Below are 23347 nucleotides of genomic sequence, written 5' to 3'. Positions count from 1 at the left end.
CTTGATGTTGTAGCGAGGCAAATTGTCAAGGATTCTCCATTTATTTTTTTAAATTCCAAATGTTCTTTCAATGACTGAGAGAAGTGATACATACCATTTGTTGGGCAATTCTTTTTTTGTTCCTAGGTGGACCATCATCAAATTCCAAAAGATGGTATCTGATATTTTCTCTAGTGCTTCCTCTGTTTGGGGCTAGAAATCCTCGTTTATTGGCATATTCAAAATCAACAAGATAATATTTACCTATAGGAGGTTTAAGGAATATTGGGTCTCCATCTATTACATACTGCAACACTAATGAATCATGCGTAGACCCAAATGCACCTAGCCATGCATACATAAAAATCATGTTTATATCACATATGCCCATTATGCTCAAGCTTGTCAGTCCATGTCAACCCCAGTATCCAACCGCATCCTGGGATGTTCTTCTCGCGGCTCAGTGATACGTCTCTCCCTCGACTACTTTTGTATCGAGCAACACGTGTTTGACCGCTTTGGAACAATAGATGACCTTGGAGGAGATTCTAGTGAAATGGTTTGTGAGTGGTGATGCACGTCAGTTGTATGAATAATATTTGAATCGTCTCCATCATTATCTTGGGTTTCTGGAACAGACTTATCCAACTGCTCATTCTCATTTTGCTCAGCATATTTTGCATATTGCACATGAGTTGAGTACATAACTTCTGGTTTACTACCTTGACGTCTAAATATGCGTTTCATAAGTTACATGTGTGGGATGGATCCCATTTTCACGGATCATTTTTGCATATTGATTTTTCCTGCACAACTCGAAGACAAAGTATATAACATAAATACTAGATTAAGACCCGCGCCTTGCGCGGGATGAATATTATATATAAATTATTTTTAAGTATTATCTATTTTTTACATATTATGAAATAATAAATATGCATTAATAATTAAAAATTTAGTAACTATTACATATATATAATTAAATTGGTACAAATACTTAAATAAATTTTATTAATCCAGACAAACATTTTTTTATATTTTATATGATATAAAATTAATTTTAAATGATATTAAGATATATAGTACATTTTTAACATTGACATCTGTTAAAAAATATTTTATACTCATATTATTTTTGATCACTTGTATTACTTTATAACAAATATTTTTAATCAATGATAATAATTAAAAAAATTGTGGGATGTTTAATAGTTTTAGTAGTTCATAATTTTAAAAACAATCCATGCAAAATTTAAAATCTTAATTTTAAGTTGTCAATAATTGTTCAAAATGTTTATCAAAAGAATTCAAAACAAATTCGAAATTAAAACAAATATGTATTTTATATGGTATATAATTTATTTTTGAAAAATATTAATATACATATATATAATATTTATTATATGAGATTTCCTATTTATGTAATTTTGTAATCATTTGTATCTTGTTATAACATAAATTTTAAACCATGGATCACAAAAATTTTAATGTGATTTTTTTAACAACTTTAGCCATTTGTATTCGTTTTTTAAAATTCAAAATATAACATATACGAAAAAATCTAAATTTTTATTATATAGTTAATGTGGTTGTTTAATTTATTTTAATAAGTTAAAATTTTTAAAAATGATAGAAAATAGACTAAATTTTATCAAATCTTTATTATTCAAAATCATTAATTGTCATATATATACTTTAGCCACATTAGGTAATTCCGTGATTTTTATTTAAGGAAACAATGAAGAACATTTATGATTAATTTATGGTTAGTTTAATAAAAAGCTTATTATATATTTCTATGGACCAACATATTTTTCTAAAGATTCTAAGAATGATTGTGGTGAAGACATGTGGCTACAAAATATGTTGTAATGCTTCTCCTTTAATATATAGGGGATCAGTAAGATAATATAATTTTGGTAGGATGTGAACAAGTTGAAGGACATACGATTTCAGTTAGTTTAGGGCTTTACGTGGGCTTAATTGGGCCGCGTGATCAATATGAATATTAATGTAAATATATCCGACGAATTTATATAAAAAGTTTGGATGAGAAAAAGCGGGAAGAGCCTTTCTGTAGCGAGGGTAGGGCCCACCAAAAACATACAAAACGTAAAGCAAAATCAAACATAAATAAATACTGTAATTATTATTATTTTTGTAAAAAGAATTACAGGAAAAAAAACATTTTTTTCTCTATTTTCGAAGTTGGAACCGTAATTAGGATTTGTTTTTTGTCGGAATCTAAAAAAAGAAGAGAGAAAAGAAAGGAGGAAAAGAGTGAGCAAAATCGTGCGACTGGAAATTTCGAATTTCTCATCCGGCGAGGGGATTCAAACATCCTTCTCCGTTGCTCGCCGTGACATCTGAGCATTTCCTTCAGGACCAGTCGCCATTTTTTGCATTGCTTCGACCCCTCGAGAGGTTTATCTATTATCTTCTCAGGTACTTACCCTTTCTTTTTATTTTTCCTTGGCTACGTCTCTGTTACAAAGGTGCAAATGCGTAATTGACTGGATCTGCGTAATTGATTTGGTCGGCATTGTGGTTAAAATACTGGAAAGAACCAACGTCTAGTTGGTCCGGTGGTAAAAGGGTTGCGGCTGTAATTACGGCTGCCTGAGCTCAATTTGAGGGACAATTTACAATGATTGAGTTCCCGTCAAAGAAGTGAAACCACCTTTTTGATTACCAAAATAAAAATACGAGGGAGAAACTTCATCATTGCTTATAATCTTAAACGGTTTTTTTAGCCCTCACATAGGAGAAGTAGTCTTATGTGAATTTGAAAGCTTTAAACCTGTTAGGTCTTAGCTGTATCATAGGAGGGTTTAGGTTGTGAGAGATTATGTTAGAAGGTTAGATTGATGAAGCAAGCCCCTTTTTTTTCTATATTTACCACGAATTAGTAAGTTGATGTTGTTGACAAACTTTCTTTGTTGCTTTAAGGCCTCCTCTCTACTACAATCATGGGAACTCTCTGAGTTGGAATGAACATTAATCTCGAACAAGACGCCAATATGAGTGGTATCTATGCTCCCTCCGATGCTACTAGTTTTCTCAGTTTCGACGGCTCAGAAACTCGTTCAAGCTTCGATGATACTAAGAAAGGTAACGTCATCTACTCAATTATCTCTCAGAACTTGAGTATGACAGGATTATTCAAGTGATTAGAAGAAAAATGGCCAAGTTTAATATAATAATCTTGGATGAGTCGATTTCTCTGGCTTGGTAGGGCTTGTCATATTCCAATAGGGTCATGGTAGAAATGAATCTTTAAGCTCATTGTAGGTGTAGGTGTAAACATAAATGGACGATGGCTTCTCTTCTCACCCTTCTTGTCTATTTCTTCTTAACTTTGCTCTCAGGTCATCAGAATTTGGTGGAATGGTTAAATCAGACACTTCCTTATTTGAATTTACCATCGGAAGCTTCAGAGGACGAAGTGAGAGCATGCTTGAGGGATGGAACTGTCTTGTGTAACCTTTTGAATCAGCTTAGTCCTGGTTCAATGAAAATGGTACTTATGAATTTTAATTTTGTTCACCATTTAGCTTATATATCTTTTTGGTGCTAAGCTTCTGTGTTTTTTTCTCTCTTTCTCATTTGCTGCTAAACTCACACTCTCTGGCTATTCTATAGGGAGGCAGCTTTGAGCCTGCTTATGTAAAAATTGAGCGGTTTCTGACTGCTATGGATGAAATGGCCCTGCCCAGGTTCGAGGTTTCAGACATAGAACAGGTTTGTTATCTTCTATGGATATAACTTTTCGTTTCTGTAGAAATTTTTGATTTCTAAAATAGGGAAATGTGGTTGGTTTATATAGTATTATATCATTACATAGGTAAAGAGATTGTGAGTTTACCCACCTTGGCTTTTAAAAAATCGAACCAATTCAGGGTATTTAATTTTTGTTAAAAGTTAAAACAAGCCTTTTTTCTGACATCATCCGGCTGCAACACTGTTCTCATCATGGCTATTGTCTGATTTTGCTATTCTTGATAAGATTGCATGAGTTTTGCCGCCATATATTTTCTTCTCTCTGCAGTCTCTCGTGTATCTTTATGGAGTTATGCCTCCTAATAAAAAGTAAAAATGCAGGGGGATATGGTGCCAGTTTTTCAGTCCCTTAAGGCGCTTAAAGCAAGTTTCTCCGATGGTGGTAATGATAAAAACTCACTATGTGCAAGGAGGAGGTGGAGCTTGCCAGAAGACCATTCGGATTCAAGAGGAGATGACCGCAACTTTACTGATGGATTCCAGTCGAAGGAAGGATTTGAGATTGATGTATCGGATGCTAAAATTTCAGAATTACTGAAATCTAACAGTTTACGAGTAAATTATTCTAACTTATTTTTAGTTAGACTGTGTCCAACCGTTAAGCTTTTATCTGATTCAAATGGTGTTTCCTTTGTCTTTGTAGAATGCTCCTACTCGGACACTGTTTGACATGCTGGATAAGCTTCTAGATGAGAGCGTCAAGAAGATGAATGGACATGTGTCTCACGTAAGACAAAGATTGAGCTACTGATGCCTTCCTTCTCTTGATACTTTTAATTTGGTTTGCCTAAAATTTGATTCCTTAGTCCTTGGAACATTTCTTCTTATGCTCCACATGTTTCTCCCGTTTCCGGTGTGTTGTTCAGGCTATGGCATCACTCCTGAGCGCACTTGTGCAAGTGATAGAACAGAGGATCTCAAATCAAGCTGATAACCTGAAAAATGTAAGATTACATAATACTTTTCTCCTTTGTATTGCCAGTATAAAAATAATCCTTCTGACCAAGTAATGAAACATGTTTATGAAATGTGCAGCAAAATATACTCTTCAGGGTACGTGAAGATAAATACAGGTCAAGAATAAAGGTCTTAGAAACCTTGGCAGCTGGGGCAACTCAGGAAAACGAGGTACTATTGTCTCTGGTTTCAGTTTATATCTGTTTCGCTTATTGATTGGTCTTTCTATTATTTTCTTTGTTGTAGATTGTTACGAACTGTATGGAGCGTACAAAGGTATGTTATTGATTCAATATGTATCGTCTCCTTAATACATACTTAACCTTTATTCTTGCATCTGGAACATTGTGGAAAGTGACGTTTAAGCCCAATCCTAGATATTGATATCGTATCATAAGTCATTGTGTATGCATAGATTTTCATTCCGCTTGTGTATTAAATTTCAGCTCGAGTATTCTCAATATATGGGTTTGTTGTGTTCTTTAGCTTGAAAAAAACAGAATAGAAGAAAGAGAAAGGTCGGAAGAAAAAGATGTGGTGCGTCTGAAAAAGGAAAAAGAGCTCAGTGATGCTGAGATTCGTAAGCTGAAGCAAGAACTCAAGGTGGTGAAAGAGACGCATGCAAACCAGTGCTTGGAGTTAGAAGCACAAGCACAAAATAGTAAAGTTGAGTTGGAGAGTAAATTAAAGGATGCAGAGTTACAAGTCGCCCAATCAACTAGGAAGGTCAAAGAACTCGAGAAGTTGTACCTATCTAAATCTCAAAAATGGGAGAAAAAAGAGTGCACCTACCAAAGCTTCATAGACAACCAGTTTGGGGCTCTGCAGGTTTGGCTCTAAAATATAGTATTCTAAACAATAAATACCTTTGTAGTTTCTTTAAATGACTTAGTTTTTTGTGAAATTTGCAGGCTCTGAATGCTACTTCAGTGTCTATAAAGCAAGAAGTCTTAAGGACGCAGAAGAAATACTTTGAGGACCTGAATTACTATGGTAAGATTCATTTCTCTCACCAATTGTGTATGGTTACTTGGTCATTTTTCTATACTGGAGTATATGGCTTCATATTTATAATATCCTTTTCCTAGGTTTAAAGCTCAAAGGAGTGGCTGATGCAGCAAAAAATTACCATGTGGTCCTTGAAGAAAACCGAAGACTGTACAATGAAGTGCAGGAATTGAAAGGTAAAACACTTTGGGTCAATGTACTTTGTTTGCATTCGACCATTCAAGATATGACTTTGTTCTTCTCTTGCATTTGTTTTCCAGGAAATATCAGAGTCTATTGCCGGATACGACCATTCCTTCCAGGGCAAAACAGTAAACAAACTTCTATAGAGTACATTGGTGAGAACGGTGAATTGGTGGTTGCAAATCCGTTTAAGCAAGGGAAAGACACCCATCGATTGTTTAAGTTCAATAAAGTTTTCGGTCAAGCATCAACGCAAGGTTTGAACATCTTTCCTCTTATGTATATAGATTAGCTTCTTAAGGACTTTACGTACATATTGATATTTCCTAAATCTATTTTTTTTTAATGCAGAGGAGGTTTTCCTAGATACTCGACCATTAATTCGTTCTATCCTTGATGGTTATAATGTGTGTATATTTGCGTATGGTCAGACGGGCTCTGGAAAAACTTATACAATGGTGAACACCTTGCTTGATTTTGCTCTTTTTATGTTTCAGCCAAGCATTATTACTCTCTAACTCACATATTTCCATTTTGATGACTCAGAGTGGGCCAAGCATCACTTCAAAAGAGGACTGGGGTGTCAATTACAGAGCTCTGAATGACTTGTTTCAATTAACTCAGATTAGACAAAACACCGTTGTGTATGAAGTTGGTGTTCAAATGGTTGAGATATACAATGAGCAAGTTCGTGACATACTTTCTGATGGTGGTTCCAATCGAAGATATCCTTCTCTAGGCTAATATTATGGCTCTCTAGGCTAATATTATGGCTAGATTTTACTTAGAATATGTACATTCATGTATACATAGATATTTATGTATATGTTTGCATATGTTGAGTTCGATATAAAATTTCCTTAACTTGCGTACGTTAGGGGTTTGGAATACTGCCTTACCAAATGGGCTAGCTGTCCCAGATGCAAGCATGCATTCCGTGAGATCAACTGAAGATGTGCTTGAGCTGATGAATATTGGGCTCATGAACAGAACCGTTGGTGCCACAGCTCTCAATGAAAGGAGTAGTAGATCACACTGGTTTGTAAACATTTTCCCTCAACTTGTCTATCTTCTGGTATTATGTAAGCATAGTTTCACAAGGATTATTAAAGCAAAGACACTGTTGCCCATTCTCTACAGCGTTCTTTCCGTTCATGTACGTGGTGTCGACGTGGAAACCGATTCTGTGTTGCGTGGTAGTTTGCACTTGGTCGATCTTGCTGGAAGTGAGAGGGTTGATCGATCTGAGGTAACTGGAGACAGGCTCAAGGAGGCTCAGCATATAAATAAATCACTGTCAGCCCTTGGAGATGTCATATTTGCTCTAGCGCATAAGAACCCCCATGTGCCGTACAGAAACAGTAAATTGACGCAAGTCCTTCAAAGTTCTTTGGGTACTTTCTTAACCCTAGTTAAAGTAAACGTTTAAGATTTTGGCTACACGTATTGCATTTATATATCCGTTTTTGATGTTGTTGGTACACTTAACTCTCTGTCTTAACTATTTTGTAGGAGGACAGGCGAAGACTCTTATGTTTGTTCAAGTCAATCCTGATGGAGACTCTTATGCTGAGACCGTTAGCACTTTGAAGTTCGCCGAAAGAGTTTCTGGTGTGGAATTAGGTGCAGCTAAAAGTAATAAAGAGGGACGAGATGTTAGAAAACTCATGGAACAGGTGCTTATTTTCCTTGTCAATACTTTTTTCTTTGCCCATTGACTGTAAATATAACAGAAGGTATATGTATATATGACAGGTATCAAGCTTGAAGGATGTAATTGCCAAGAAAGATGAAGAGCTTCAAAATGTTCATAAGCTAAAAGAAAACAATGCAACGGTGCCGAAACGTGGTTTAAGCAATCTAAGATTGTTGGGGCCTTCATCACCTAGAAGACATTCTATAGGACCATCACAAAATGGTCTACGAGGAAAGCCCTCTGGTTTATATGGAAGATCAACATCAGATGTTGACAACTGCTCAGAATATAGTAGCAAGCATTCTGATTCTGGCTCACCGCGTTCATCAGACGAACTCAAACTTAGAAAGGATCTTCACCAGCTATCTAAGTTTGCTGGTGGGTCAAAAGAAATTGACATTGAAGATGATATTGAACTCATAGGCCTTGGGGATGCAGATTCTGAGGATAGATTGAGTGATATCTCCGATAGCTGCCTTTCGATGGGAACAGAAACTGATGGCTCCATAAGCAGTGCAGTGGAGTTGACTCTATTCCCTGAAACCGTGAAGCCTCTTGAAATAACGGAAGAACCTGAAACACACTTGGCCCCTGAGAAATCAGCGAAAACAGTGAAAACCGTGCCCAAAGACAAGTTAGTATCCTCTACTATCACGCTTTAACAGAACAATGTGAATGCTAGTATGAACAGATTCTTTGTTTTGTTTTGTTTTGGTGTTTTAAAAGCAGAACTAGTATTCCATCGAAGATACCGAAGCAGACCTTGAAACCACCAGGCCAAACAAGACCTTCTCGTCTGTCAATTGCCACTAGCTCCTCCTCTAAGGCCTTAACAAGTAATGTCTCTATTACATAAAGCTCTCTTTGACTTGTATCCTAGAAACCAAATCGTTTGCACTTTGCATAGTTACATCCTATGATCTTTTGTGTAAACTATGCATATGATGTCTTCTTTAGTTTGTCAATCTAACCTTCTTCTTCTTGATTGGCCTCAGGTGCCAAAAGACCGACGATTAGCACTTCAACTTCAATGAAACCACTCAACAGAAGGCGGTGAAGACTCCAAGGAGGGGTGGAGGAAGATTTGAGATGAATCTGAGCTGTTGGTGTTTAGTAGCTAATTGTGTAACTAAAGCATATGATAATGATGTCTTTTCTTTTTTTTTTTTGGTCAAATGATATGATGATGTCTTCTATTTCTATGTAAACCTACTTTTAACGAAACACCATGTGTTAACTTAATGCTGTCCACGTAAGCTTTAATGACTTTTGAGAAAGAGAATAAGTTACTTTCGGTAGATGCCAAATTACAGGACTGAAAATGCCAAGAACCTTCTTCGGTCTTTCACAGCAGTGAGAGTAATCAACAACAAGTGAATAGTGAACGCGGTTCTGTCGATCATAAATGGTCTCATCTTTGAATACCTCTTCATCATGGCTTCTTCTTCTTTGAAATACAACCTTTTTGCTAGTTTCTACGGACAAGGCTTGCGCCAGACTTTTCTGAGCCATTTATGCAGGCAGTTAAACGAAAATGGGATTACAGTGTTCACCAATCAAGATCTCGTGAGAGGCGAACCCGTCCTACCTTCTCTCGTACAAAGGATTAGGGAATCCAGGATCTCCATCGTGGTGCTGTCGCAGAAATATGCTTCTTCTAGCTGGTGTTTAAACGAACTAGTAGAGATCTTGAGGTGCAGAGAAACTATGGGGCATATAGTGATGACCATCTTCTACCGAGTTGATCCTTCTCATGTTCGGAACCAGACCGGTGATTTTGGTAATATTTTCGTGCAAACATGTGCTGGTAAAACAGAGGAGGAGAGGCGAATGTGGAGTCAAGCTTTGACTGATGTGGGCAACATTGCCGGGGAAGACTCCCGTAACTGGTTTGTGTTCTCTCTTGCTTCGTTCTTTTGGTTATTTCTTAAATCCGATTTGGAAAAGTTTATTAATGAATCTACAAAATCATTTCTGTTTTATTAGGATAAATATCCACAACGGGAATTCAATGAAACTTTAAATTGTTGAAACTCATTTTTGACGAAATGGTTTTATACCATTTCTTGGTAAGTTTCTGGACGGAAACGTTCGTCTGAATAACCGAATTTTTGACAAACACTATAAAATAGTGTATTTATATGTCAAAAACAAAGTTCTTTTGAATAAAGAATGTTGGTACAAAATCAATGACTTGAAAAACTTGTAAACAACTATTTGACTATTTTAAAAATTAATATATGTCTCACATAAAAATATGAGGTGAGAGTCTTTTTGTTTATATATGGATAATTAATAAAAATGTTATAAAACCTTATGAATATAAATATACTATGGTATAGTAGTGAAAATATATACCCAACTAAAATTGGGAATGAGTTTAAATTTTGGTCTATCTTAGTACTGTTTAATATTATAGACCAAATTTAAATCAATTTGAATGATTGCTTTATAAATCAAAAGAATCACATATATTTTTCATTAATGTCAGAAAACTCTTTTTGACTTTCATGTTCATGAATTCAAATTGATTATGATAATCAATGTCATAACGTTATTGTTATTATTGCTTTGGAGAAGCATATATAACACATGTCTCCATATTGTAAAACACACACGAACTTGAAACAACAAAATATTCTCCCATGTTGAATAGTTATGTTTTTTTTTTTTTTTTTTTTGAATCTGAGAGTACATCACAAAACTAGATTTGTTAGGCTTCTGATAGAGTGACGCGTATCAGAAGATTTGTGCAGTTGTATCCTTGGAATCTGAGCGCTATGAAACCATCGCACTATGGGGCATTTAAAGATTTAAGAAAAAAAATTAACCATTTTGACTCTGCAATTCTTCTTTATTTGTTTGTTTCGGTATTATAATTATAATTTATGTTTCTTATTATTTTTACAAAAATATCAGTTGTCCCTGTTATAGTAAAATAAAGTTTATACATAAATAATATATAATGTCCATTTACAATCAATTGATTTGAAGTTAGAAATTCAAAAAATTTAATATGGTAACTATGTTCGCATCTTGACCCATTATCCATTCCAAAGGTATCAAACACCAGATCGTAAATACGCTAAACCCTTAATCAATACAATCCTTCTGACTGGATATATATAAACTCTTCCGATTGGACCAAATATAAATGTTCTAAAGTTTCGAGATTTTTGGTCGATAACAGACATTATCTTTTGATACACACTTTCATTTTTCTTTCTCACTTGTCAGGGACAACGAATCGAAGATGATTGAAAAGATCGTTAGAGATGTCTCAGATAAACTAAATGCTACAATGTGGGCGAAAACCGGGTATTCCACTGGAATGGCCCTCCTTGTCGTCATCAATTTGCTCCTGGAGATTGCATCAGCGGGTGCAGACCAGCTCTCTTCAACTCGCAAGCCTTATTTCTCAAAAGTCTCCTTACTGATGTCAGTTCTCTCTCTTATTCTATCCACCCTTGACTTCACTTACAAAATCCGAGCCCATAAAGCTCGTTTCCGATTCAAGTGGCCTATGCCTTGGTTCTACTATCCATCACGTGGCTACAACAGAATCTTTGGTAGTTCCACAGATGCTATCTTATTTTTCTGTGTTGCTGGTCAGTTAATAGTGTCCACGATCAATTGTAGTTTTACTGAAAGAGGACGAGACGGTCCCATCAAAATATCAGTCTGGCCTCTCTTCTTTGCTATTGGAATGGTAGTCTCCAAGTTCATGGAGAAACCAACCATTTCCAAGGAGAGTTAACCCTCTCAAAAATGTATTATTGATTGCTTTAGAATTGTAAAGAACAAAGACAAGTGTTTTGAAGGTTGGATTACATGTTAATTTAGTAGGAACTTGTTAGAGCGTCTCTCCTCTGTTTCTATGAACATCGACATTCATTGTAGCATTTACAGCAGTAAAAAAAGTGCTTACGTAAATTACGCTTTCGTCACATCTTCAGCATTTGTGGGAATGGTAAGTCCTAGACTTGAGCAACAATGGTTTTGAAAAGCCATATCCAAAAACAGTGCTTCCTGAAATACTTGCGACGCACGCAAATAGATTGAGCTCAAACTAAGGGGAGCGTTTAATCTGTGCCTTATTCCTGAGCGTTTTTCATTTGATAAGCTTGTTTCTTTTGTATGTAAGCTTTTTAAAACCCAAGAAAACATAGCAAATGGCATCTGTTATTTTGATGTTTTATTGAAGAGCAATAAATTAGCAAAATCAAGGTTCTAGTCCTTGACCTCTCAAACAATAAGACTTGGTTAATCACTTGTGCCAGATTTTAACTCCTCTCTTACCTGTTTTTTTCCTGTCATAATAGCTTTTGCTTCCGTTAAGCAGCCTTCTGGTTGGTTATTATTTTAAACCATATTAAGCTAGTAAAACTTGAAGTTAGACACATTTGTTGTCTGAAGCAGGACACAGAGTTGTTTTTGGATGATTCATTCTTATATATTGATGTATTAGGATTGTTTGTTTAGTAAGCATATCAAACGTAAAACTTTTCTGAGATAACTTAGAAAACAAGTATATTGGTTCTTATAAATAAAACGTGTAATACAAATATAAATAAAACTTCATAATCATTTGACTGGATCATAGACCAAGAAGTACTAACACCCAAGTTGCCATGGCTGTAATGAAAATTCTCACATATATTTTGTTTCCTGCAAACATAAAATAAGCCAAAAATATTAATATTTGGGTTTAAGTTGCTTATTCCATATCAAATAATACCCATAGCAGAGGGAGAGGCCATGTATACGCATAGTGTATTTCATAAAAGAATTTGTATACTAAGTTACTAACCATTTATAACGCCAAGATTCGGTTGCAAAGCGGAGATGTTATACATGACAAGACATTTAGGAAAGATGATCTGAGCCAAACGAGCATGGCTGCAACACTCAAAGAAATCTTCTACAGCAAGTCTCAAGCATTCAGTGCAGTTTCTTGGATCAAGATCAGGACTACACTGGACCAATGCCTCTAAATCATACGAACCTTCTAATTGAGTCACATGTTCTCGATCCTCCGCAAAATATGGAATTGGTGACGACAACGAAGACGAGAAGGGCTCTGAGGATAAGCTCGTATATTTTTCCAGGAAGTGTTTGATTGAAAAAGTCAGAAGAACCCAAAGAACTGGACGGAGAGTATCTACGAATGGCAGGTGCATCCTCTACGAGTACTGAACTAGACACTCGTCATAGAATATAACTTATCGAGAAAGTATTGAAAGCTGCGCTGTGATATCCACTGTCATCAAGCTCGGGCTATGCAGCAGAGTTAATCATAGTAGATAGCAAAAGAGAGTATGTAAAAGAGAAATTAATTATAATTTGAAACGTATCAACCTCCACTTCTTCTTCTTTTATTGATCAATACATACAAACATCAAAATGATTCAAAATCAAAAACATGATTACATGTTACTTTTTTTAAAAAGCAACATGGTTTTCTTTTCTTTGGATCTTAAGAGCACACCAACACATGACAAATATAAAAGCAAATACAAATTATTTCAATCCAAAATCATCAAATGTGTTCACAAATTGACAAGCGCAAACACCAAAGCTGCCATCGGAATAACAATTCTCCCAAATATTTCTTTTCCTGCCACAGAAAAAAAAATAGAATAAAATTAGAGCCTACCCTATCAAATAATATTTGCAGTTAGATATCATAAACATCATATAAAAAAAATAGGATAATCATATGTCAACACAAAACAAAAATAGTTAATACAAAACATGATCACCTTTAATAACGTTAGAAAACGACCCGCTAAGACTTGGAACGTCCTGTGGCCGCGTGAAAACCAGCGGCGGTGGTGGCGGTTGCGATAAAGTAGGAGGCGGTAAAAATAGAGGCGGTGACGGTGGAGGCGGCGGAGGCGATGGAGACAACGGTGGCGGTGATGACAAAGCAGAGGTTTGATACCTCAAAAGACATTTAGGAGTAAAGATCAGAGCCGAGCTTGGCGAACCGCAGCAAGTTGAAACTCTTAACAGCGCAAATCTGAGACAAACGGTACAGTTAAACCGATCAAGACCAGGGCTACACTGAACCAATGACTCAAACTCATAAGAGCCCTCTGCTTGCGTCACACGTTCTTGATCTTCCACGAAATAAGGAACCAAAGAGGACGAAGATACGTTGAGAATCAGTTGGTTGAATTTATCAGCTAGTGTTTCATTGAACGTATCCGAGTTTGGCGCAGAGCGAAGAGAGTAAAGAACGATGCTTGGTCTGACCTCAAGAGCAGAGAAGAAGGAAACATTTGAGTATCGAACCATGCACTCTTCGTAGTATATGACCGCTGCTTTGTTAAGACTACAGTTTGTAGCGATCTCGACTGTAGCGGTTTGGACGCAGTCTGTGCATGACGCTGCGGTGGTGTCTCCTCTACAGAGGAACATGCCATGGACTTTGTTGGGACTGCGACCGACTGTGGCGTTAGAATAGGTTCCTAGTGAGGAGCTGTCGCGGAGAGAGGAGAGTAAAAGGTCTCGGTTTGCTTGGTATGAACTGGTTTGTGTGAAGTTGTCGGAAGGGTTGCAGAAAGTAACCATGTGTTCGGGTTGTGACACGGTTTGGTGAGAGAGCAGAGAGAGGATGAAGAAGAAAATCAGAGGAGTTGAGAGTGTAATTATGATTCTTGCCATTTTACTTGTGTGTGTGTTCTATATGAGAGGATACAAGGCAGAGGTGATAGAGACTTTATAGTAGAAAGAAAAGGAGTTTTGCTTGTTGAATATATTCAAAATAATTACTAAATAAAGATATGGTGCACTAATTCAGAGGAAGAATGTGCATGAAATATTATTGTTTCTATCAATGATTGGTAGATATCTTCACCAATTCAAAACCATCAAGTTGACACATTTGTTTAATTAGTCAAATGTAGCAGAACAGAGACTTAGTCCTGCGATTAAGAAGAAAAGCATTTGTTTACTGATCTTATACGAATTCAGAGAAAAAAACTATTATGTAAACAAATATTGTTAGCGGAATCTTTAGTAACACAATCATAAAGTTGACAAAGATTGTAAACTTCCCACCTTTGGTTTTTCTATTCATTCAAAATAATATCAAAATGATAATGTTTGTAACAATCCAGAGAGAGAACATGTAAAGTATGAAATCATCAGATGAAGAAAAAAAATCATTATGTCAACGCATTTGTTAACTTGGGTGTCTGGAAACCAAAAACAGAGGATTAGGAATGGAGAGTGTAGTCATGATTGATACCACATTTTTGTTTGTGTGTGTGTGTTCTTTGTTGTTTAACAAAACAGAGGAGATAAATAGAATCTATGGTAGCTAGCTGCATAACGAGGACATAACGATGTCGAAGTTCTTTGTTGTTTACTAAAACACAGGAAAAGGTAAAAAATTACAGTAGAAAGAAAAAGAGTTTTTTATTGATAAACTCAAAATAACGATGTTTGACGAGACTTGTTTACATCCATGATTAGCTGAAAATCATAAAGTTGGGACGAGACTTGGTTTAAAAGGAAAAAAAAACAAAGACATAAGAACTACAAGATAAAAGACACAACTTTGATGCAGAGCGAGGAGCAATTATTGCAGACTCATGGCCGCGAATGGAACACTTAAACCATGAACGGGAGGATAGGCTTGAGCTGCTGGAGTTATTATACCTTGAGCTCCAAGATTAGGTGTCCCAAACATCATAGGATAAGGCTGAGCTGCTGGAGTTGTTGTAGCTTGAGTAACACCAAACATCGTAGGATAGGGCTGAGCTGCTGGAGTTGCTGTTGTACCTTGAGCTCCCAGATTTGGTGTTCCAAACATCGTAGGATATGGCTGAACTGCTGGAGCTGTTGCTGAACCTTGAGCAGATAGATTTGGTGTTCCAAAAATCATCGGATAGGGCTGAACTACTGGAGTTGCTGTTGTACCTTGAGCAGCAAGATTGTGTGTCCCAAACATCATAGGATAGGCTTGAACTGCTGGAGCTGTTGCTGAACCTTGAGCAGTGAGATTTGGTGTTCCAAACATCATAGGATAGAGCTGAACTGCTGGAGTTGTTGTTGCACCTTGAGGAGTAAAATTTGTACCAAATATCACAGCATAGGCTTGGACCGTTGGAGCTGTTGTTGCACCATAAGCAGCAAGATTTGGTGTGCCAAACAGCAAAGGACAAGAACCATAGGTAGGAAAGAACAACCCGGGAAGAGATGCCGCAGCTGATGGAGGATTTGTGGAGGTACCGTTCAAGCCCACGTGACCAGAAGGAGAGGAGCTACTCGTGGCTCCACACGCTGTGCATCCAAATGCTGGGGAAGAAACAGCAGCGGGTTCATGGGGTCTCTGAACAGAAGTGGGGAAGGTGTAGCCAAAAGGAAAACAAGTCATGTCTCCGTGCGGTTGAACAACAGTTCTCATCTGAGGACGACGATGAGGTATGCTTGGAGAAGCAAATAACGACGGTGATACCGTTGGTGAGGAAAAGGGAGATGTATGAGCAGCAGGAAACCAGCCAAACCCACCTGGAACATGAGAGTAGTCAATTAGAGAAACATCTAAAACAGAAAATGCTATACACTATGCATTAAAGATTTGAGTAGCGAGTTAGTTAGTGAGTTACCTTTGTCTCCCTTTTTGTAATCTTCCCACCTCAGTTCTTCATGACTTTTATGTCCATGTGAGTTGGAAGCAGATATGGACATCACCAGCTTGGCTGGACCTCCAGAAGAGTCAAAATCTGGTGTAGGTGCATAACGAGGATACCTACTACCTTGTTCAGTTTCTACACCAGTCCAAGATGGACTACGACCAGACACTGGTATAGTAGTTTGTGGGTTTGGTCCAAAAAGGTTAGAGGGATGTCTACCACCAAACGCTGGATGCAGATAGCTTCCGAATGGATTTTTTGGTGGAGAGACACCAACATCAGGTCTGGCAAAAGTAGGAGCTTGCATTGGCCCTAATGTAGATGGTCCGGAAGGAGCAACTGATGTAAAAGCAGGAGCAAACTGGAATGTGGTTGGTGAAGAAGAACTGTGAACTGGAGGAGATGAAGTTGAGGATGGAGCAGTGGTGGATGTAGTGGTTGTGCCTAGAGCTTGCACTGGTGCAGAACTAACCGATGTAACAGGAGGTGCGAAACTGAATGGTGAAGAACCGTTAACTTCGGAAGTGGAAGATGCACCGAAGAAAGATGATTTGCGAGCAGCAAATGCACCAAAACCAAAAGCAGTGCCTTGCGTTGAACCGGAAGCTTGTGCTGGTTCGGAACTAACCGGTGTAACAGCAGGTGGGGACTTGGAGATGGTAGAGTCATCACACTGCGCTGGTTCAGGATTAACCGGTGTGGTGACAGGAGGAGGAGCGAGTGGAGTCTCTGTTTCGGAACTTTGGTCTGACGTGGAACCAAGAGCTTGCACTGGTCCGGAACTAACAGGAACTGGAGTAACGGATGAGACAATCACATTGCTCGGTTCGGTTTCTTGAGTATTGGACATGCATAAAGTCCGATGCTGGACACACGTGTCGCAACCGCATAGCACTGGCTCAGAAACGTCAATCCTCATACTTGTTTCTCGATCTTCAAACTAATAAACAACAAAGACGAAACTTATATTAAAACCAATCAACAGATCAGAAACAGTCTTATACAAAAAAAAAACTCAGAACCCTAATTACTTGCAACAGAGGCAACACAGATCGAATAAAGAAAAACTCAGAAACCCTAATTACGAAAAAAAAAAATCATCATCTAACCTAAACCCAAATCAAAGATCAGAACTTTAATTACGAATAAAAATCCATCAGTATTCACAAAATCAAAACTTTTTGGCGGAAAAGAAATCAAATTAAGAGATGGATAGATAAAGGGGCACTTACTTTGGTAACGATTCGGATTCTGAGAAACTGAAATCAAGCTTTAGGGTTTGTAGAGAGACTCTGTAAAGGGATGAGATGAAGAGGGATCTCTCTCTCTGCTTTCAGTTTATATAGGTGATGATTTCGTGATTTCCCCACGTCGCTTGTACGCTTTCTTAACTTTTTTTTTTTTTTTCGTTCTTTCTTTCAGGCGTTGATTTCACGCCGGACGTTTCTTATAATCTTTCTTTTTTAATTTATTTGAAATAATAGCTAAATTAAGTGTCTAGTGGACTTGGGCCTTTGTGTGTTTGTTAATTATGGGCCTTACGGGCCTCCATCCAGTGTCTAGTGGACTTGGGCCTCCATCCAGTACTGAATAATAATGAAATGTTGTTTAATAAGATATTCGTTGTTTTAAAATAGATAATATTTTACTATTTTATATTATTTTTAACTTTATTGAAAACTGTGTAACCAATTAGTTTTGCAGTCATTTTTATAATTGGTTAAACGATTTTTAAATTATATTTTCAAAATTATTTTCTTAATTATTGAAAACTGTGTAACTTTCTTAATCTTTGTACATCAAGGTAAAACATTATTTTCCCGCCAAAACCGAAAAAATGTATTTTCTCGCCAAAACCAGAAAAAACGTATCTTCCCGCCAAAACCGGAAAAACGCATTTTCCCGCCAAAACCGGAAAACTGAATTTTCCCGCCAAAACCGGAAAAATGTATTTTCCCGCCAAAACGCTCCTTCACATTTACCATTTCTTCTCCTTACCTCTTGTTTTTTTTTGTGCTCAATTTTAATCTTTGTTTCATTAATACATTTGGTACAAAGCATTTAACCTCACCACACCAGAAATTATACCATATATACAATAATGTAGTTTAGTATCACTCTGGATCACTAAGTGGATCCAGTGCTACCTAATGCACACTATTGTATTTTCGACCATAGTGAAAGTGACTTCATCCCACTGCTCGGACATCTTTTAGACTCCTAATTTAACATTGTTAAACACAAAAGAACAATAACACTCGACCGATTCCTAATTCTAAGCAACCTATGGTCTTCTAATGATCCGAGTGTAGTATGTGTACCAAAGGTGTCATCACCAAAGGCACGTTTCGACCAAGCCTCATATACGCCACCAAAGACCTATAAAAGAAAGAGGACAAGTCAAGAATAGGGGATCTGATTTTCTCCATAACTAAACTATAGTCTCAATACATTCACTCTCTTGTCTTCATATACCCTTTGTAGTCATCGTTTACTCTCTATATTTTCATCAATAAAACATCTATTTTCCATAGTTGATCATAGCCCAAGCTTTCCCTTTTTAGATAACTCTTTTAACAAATCACCGAAAACTTACATTTCAACATTTTGGCACTAAAGAGAGAGGGAGATTCAGCATATAAAGTAAGCATTTGTAACTTGGGTGTCTGAAAAACAAAAAAATACAGAGGATTAGGAATGAAGAGTGTACAAATGATTCATGCCACATTTTTGTGTGTTCTTTGTTGTTTAACAAAACAGAGGAGATAAGAGAACATGTGGTAGAAGGAAAAGAGTTTTTTCTTCTTTTAAGTGTTGAATCTTTAGTTAGTCAACTATCTTTGTTTCCTTTTTATGTAATCTTCCTACTTCAAACGCTCCTTAACTTTTATGTCCATGAGAGTTGGAAGCAGATATATGTGTTACGTCCTCTCCAGTGTAGCTGCATAACGAGGACATATACTACCTTGTTCATATACAACCACCGAAGCTAAAGGATATGTGGAAGTGTTACTGCACTTTCTTGGACAGTAGCTTGCGTTGACAAGAAAATAGGTTCATGGATAATTATTTTCTCGGATTTCATTATACTTTTTTTTTGTTCAACTTCATGAAAAAAAAATCCTTCGTTAAAACCATTGTTTGTAGCAATCTCGATTGTTCGAACAAGATATGGTGTTGATGTCTCATTTACATAACATCTCATGGACTGACTGAACCGGGACTAAGAAAGATTGTGCAGCGGTTGGGATAGATCAGAGAATAGAGTTTTGCAGTTTGTTTTTGTTAAGTTTCTCAGTATGCATTGCAACATGTGTTCATGTTGAGGCATGGCTTAGTGAGAGATAACAAAGAATATGATTCTTGCCATTTTGTTCTTTTTTGTTTTATTAAAACAGAGGAGAAAGAAAAATTGCAGTTAGAAGGAAAAGGAGCTTTTATTGATAAACTCAAAATAATGATGTTTTTAAGAGACTTGTTTACATCCATGATTAGCTGAATCTTTAATTGGAAAAAAAAAATCATAAAGTTGGACGACACTTGATTTGTGACTCTTAAGCAAAACAAAGACCTAAGAACTAAAAGATAAAAGACACAACTTCGATGCAGAGCGATGAGCGATTACTGCAGACTCATGGCGCCGAATGGGAGAAGAGTCAAACCATGAACGGGACAGGCTTGAGCTGCTGGAGTTATACCTTGAGCTCCAAGATTCGGTGTTCCAAACATAATAATAGGATAGGGCTGAACTGCTGGAGTTGTTGTTGTACCTTGAGCAGCAAGACTTGGTGTTCCAAACATCGTAGGATAGGGCTGAGCTGCTGGAGTTGTTGTAGTAGCTTGAGCAGCAAGACTTGGTGTTCCAAACATAGTAAGATAAGACTGAGCTGCTGTCGTACCTTGAGCAGCAAGACTTGGTGTTCCAAACATAGTAAGATAAGGCTGAGCTGCTGTCGTACCTTGAGCAGCAAGATTTGGTGTTCCAAACATGGTAGGATAGGCTTGTACTGATGGAGTTGCTGTTGTACCTTGAGAAGTAAAATTTGGTGCTCCAAACATAATAGCATAGGCTGGGACTGGTGGAGTTGCTGTTGTACCATAAGCTGAAAGATTTGGTGTTGCAAACAGCAAAGGAAAAGAACCATAGGTGGAAAAGAACAACCCGGGAAGAGATGTCGCGGCTGATGGAGGATTTGTAGCAACATTAAGGCCCAAGTGACTAGAAGGAGAGGAGCTACTCGTGGCTCCACACGCTGTGCATCCAGATACTGGGGAAGAAACACCAACGAGTTCACGTGGGCTCTGGAAAGCAGTAGGGGTGTTGTAGCCAAAAGGAAAACTACTCATGTCTCCGTGCGGTTGAACAATAGTTCTCATCTGAGGACGTCGATGAGGTATGCTTGGAGGAGCAAATAGCGACGGTGAATGATCAAACCCACCTGCAACATGAGAGTAGTCAATTAGAGAGAGATCTAAAACAGAAAATATGCTATTAAACATTTGAGTAGAGAGTTACCTTTGTCTCCATTTCTGTAATCTTTCCACCTCGATTCTTTACGAGGTTTGTGAGCACGAGGAGGAAACGACCCAACCGTACCTGCAACATGAGATTAGTCAATTACAGAGAGATCCAAAACAGAAAAAGCTATAATCAAATTATGTATATAAAGAATTGAGTTAGTGAGAGTAACCTTTTTTGTCTCCGTTTTTGTAATCTTCCCACCTCAACTCTTCATGACTTTTATGTCCATGGGAGTCAGAAGCAGATATGGACATCACCAGCTTGGCTGGACCTCCAGAAGAGTCAAAATCTGGTGTAGGTGCATAACGAGGATACTTACTACCTTGTTCAGTTCCACCATCAGACAGTAGTGTAGTAGTTTGTGGGTTTGGTCCAAAGGGACCTCTGGGCAAGTAATCAACACTAAATCCTGGGAATGGATCTTTTGGGGTAGTCCTTGAAGCGCAAACTCCAAAGTTATGTGTTGGTCCAAACGGTGAAGAAACGATTTGAGAGAGACCAGGTCTGGCTAAACCACCACCACCACCAGGGTAGCTAAACGGTGGAGGAAAAGCAGAAGCAGTGTTGGGTGCACTAGCTTGGACAGGAGCTTGCACTGATCCCCAGGGAGTAACTAATGAAGCTAAAGTTGAGGAAGTGGAAGCGGTTGAACTAAAAGGAGGAGCTTGCACTGGTGGTTCCCATCTAGATAGTCTAGAACCGACAAGGTTGGTGACAGAAGCTTGGCTTGACGAGGAGGATATAGATGGTCCGGAAGCAGGAAAGGGAGATGGAAAACCAATAAAAGGACCTGGCAATGAACCGGTGGGAACAAGATCTCGCGCTGGTTGGGAACTAACAACAGGAGGGAAACTGAATATGGTTTGAACTGGAGATGATTTCGAGGATGCATCGGCATGAGCATCATCAACAGACTGCGCTAGTTCAGGAGGAGGAGGAGCGAGTGGTGGAGTCTCTGTTCCGGAACTCTGATCTGAGGTGGAACCAAGAGCTTCAAATAGTCCGGAACTAACAAGAACCGATAAGCCATTCACTTTGCTCGGTTCGGTTTCTTGAGTAATGAAAGTGCGATGCTGGACACACGTGTCGCAACCGCATCGCTCTGGCTCAGAAACACCAATCTTCATTCTTGATCTTCAAACTGATAACAAAGACGAAATACATTAATGGATATTTTCAAACGTCAAGAGATAATCTATAGTCGACGAAAGCGTGCAAAACACGGATCTTAAAAAATAAGAACCCTAATTATGAAGCGAGAATTATCATCTAACAGAATCAAAGTGTTAAAAGACATAAAGAACCTTCGTCAAGTAATAGATAGAAAGAAGAACTTACTGAAGCAAACGATTTCGATTTTGAGAAACTGAAATTATAAAAGCTTTAGGTTTCAGTTTATGTAGGTAATGATTTCCTGATTTCTCACGTCGCTTATACGCTTCCTCTTAGATTTTTTTCTTTTTACAGGCGTTGTCTTCAAGCTGGATAGTATTTGATTTGGATTACCTTAAATTATTTGGACTCTTCTTTTCGGTATCTTCATATGTTTGTTACTTATGGGCCTTGCAGACTCAACCTCTGTCAATTAAATTTGTTGAATACTAATGAATACTTAATTTTTTAGGATCTAAAACAAAATAAATAAAGGTGTATTTAAAGTCTTGTTTGCATTTGTATTTCATGTATATATCTATTCTTAAAATAACTCTCATGATATCTAAGTTTCTCATGTATTGACTATTGACAATCTTATAAATTTCTATGTTGTTTATCATTAACATGTCTATATTATTGCTTATATAGAAACTGATTTTTGGATCAAATACTTTTTTGCTACATTTTCTTTACCAATATACATTTTGGATAGAATATCAAATTTCAATTAGTTAGTCAAATACAAAATGTAATTGTTTTAATTCAGCTCTCTCCTTATACAAAATTTTACAAGTATTTGTTTAATTTTGAACACATGGTGGTTATTTAAAAGACATATTTAGGTAATTATTATGTTCTTTCGGGTTATTCAGATAGTTTAAATATTCTAGATAAAAATATTCAAATCTTTTTGGATAGTTCAGATTATAACTAGTATTTTTGAAAATATTTGGTAATCTATAAATTATATAATTAATATTTGTGGGTACATCTATCTATACTATTATTTTGCGAAGTAAATTTTAGCAATAGAGCTCTCACATTAAAAGTTAGAGCGGTCAATATCTATATTACCCTTGATGAATTTATATATTAATTAACTATATAATCAAAAACGAATTTCTATTAATAATATTATTATTAATTTTTAAAAAGATAATTCATATATATTTTGTTGTTATCTTAAAACATATTTTTAATTATAAAATTTAAAACCCTTAATGAATTTTATATATAATTAATTACATACTTAAAAACGAATTTTTTTTATAATATTAGATGTTTTTAAATAAGATAATTCTTATATATTGTGTTGTTATCTTAATTTTTTTTTCAATTTTAAAAGTTAGGATAATAACATATAAACAATTCATAATTAAATATTAATCAACTAAATTTGTGTAAAGATATTTTTTACAATAT

At 36.8% G+C, this 23347-nt stretch overlaps 5 protein-coding genes across 6 annotated transcripts; 2 read left to right on the top strand and 3 right to left on the bottom strand.

The window, feature by feature from the left end:
- Positions 1-2186: 2186 nt before the first annotated feature.
- On the top strand, positions 2187-11531 carry LOC106450759 (kinesin-like protein KIN-14J). 2 transcript variants are annotated; one of them, XM_013892508.3, is made up of 22 exons: positions 2187-2424; positions 2929-3090; positions 3348-3499; positions 3622-3720; positions 4081-4314; positions 4403-4486; positions 4626-4703; positions 4795-4887; positions 4963-4992; positions 5203-5544; positions 5628-5709; positions 5805-5900; positions 5985-6164; positions 6259-6365; positions 6454-6632; positions 6781-6945; positions 7048-7301; positions 7420-7583; positions 7663-8237; positions 8330-8439; positions 8599-9492; positions 10841-11531. In XM_013892508.3, the coding sequence occupies exons 2-21, from the start codon at positions 2970-2972 to the stop codon at positions 8658-8660; spliced, it is 3207 nt and encodes a 1068-aa protein (XP_013747962.1). In that variant the 5' UTR covers positions 2187-2424; positions 2929-2969; the 3' UTR covers positions 8661-9492; positions 10841-11531. The 2 variants fall into 2 exon arrangements, with proteins under 2 accessions (XP_013747962.1, XP_013747970.1); XM_013892516.3 differs by having other exon boundaries at positions 2189-2424; positions 8333-8439.
- Positions 9038-11360, top strand: LOC106450776 (disease resistance protein RML1A-like). The gene is made up of 2 exons (XM_013892538.2): positions 9038-9492; positions 10841-11360. Exons 1-2 carry the CDS (start codon positions 9038-9040, stop codon positions 11358-11360), a joined length of 975 nt encoding a protein of 324 aa, XP_013747992.1.
- A 1522-nt stretch (positions 11532-13053) lies between the features above and the next one.
- LOC106424874 (cysteine-rich repeat secretory protein 9-like) lies at positions 13054-14864 on the bottom strand. Its single transcript, XM_013865619.3, has 2 exons — positions 13366-14864; positions 13054-13220 (listed from the first exon to the last, which is right to left on the bottom strand). The coding sequence occupies exons 1-2, from the start codon at positions 14270-14272 to the stop codon at positions 13153-13155; spliced, it is 975 nt and encodes a 324-aa protein (XP_013721073.1). The 5' UTR covers positions 14273-14864; the 3' UTR covers positions 13054-13152.
- Positions 14865-15009: 145 nt separating this feature from the next.
- Positions 15010-17700, bottom strand: LOC106424899 (nuclear pore complex protein NUP98B-like). Its single transcript, XM_013865642.3, has 3 exons — positions 17481-17700; positions 16222-17188; positions 15010-16123 (listed from the first exon to the last, which is right to left on the bottom strand). Exons 2-3 carry the CDS (start codon positions 17165-17167, stop codon positions 15192-15194), a joined length of 1878 nt encoding a protein of 625 aa, XP_013721096.1. The 5' UTR covers positions 17168-17188; positions 17481-17700; the 3' UTR covers positions 15010-15191.
- Positions 17701-19666: 1966 nt separating this feature from the next.
- Positions 19667-22261, bottom strand: LOC111198218 (nuclear pore complex protein NUP98B). The gene is made up of 4 exons (XM_022692474.2): positions 22109-22261; positions 20940-21911; positions 20765-20845; positions 19667-20687 (listed from the first exon to the last, which is right to left on the bottom strand). The coding sequence occupies exons 2-4, from the start codon at positions 21895-21897 to the stop codon at positions 19870-19872; spliced, it is 1857 nt and encodes a 618-aa protein (XP_022548195.1). The 5' UTR covers positions 21898-21911; positions 22109-22261; the 3' UTR covers positions 19667-19869.
- Between the last annotated feature and the right edge of the window lie 1086 nt (positions 22262-23347).

This window comes from Brassica napus, chromosome A9, assembly GCF_020379485.1.
Source record: "Brassica napus cultivar Da-Ae chromosome A9, Da-Ae, whole genome shotgun sequence".
Taxonomy (NCBI): domain Eukaryota; kingdom Viridiplantae; phylum Streptophyta; class Magnoliopsida; order Brassicales; family Brassicaceae; genus Brassica; species Brassica napus.
This window is presented reverse-complemented; position numbering and strand designations above follow the sequence as displayed.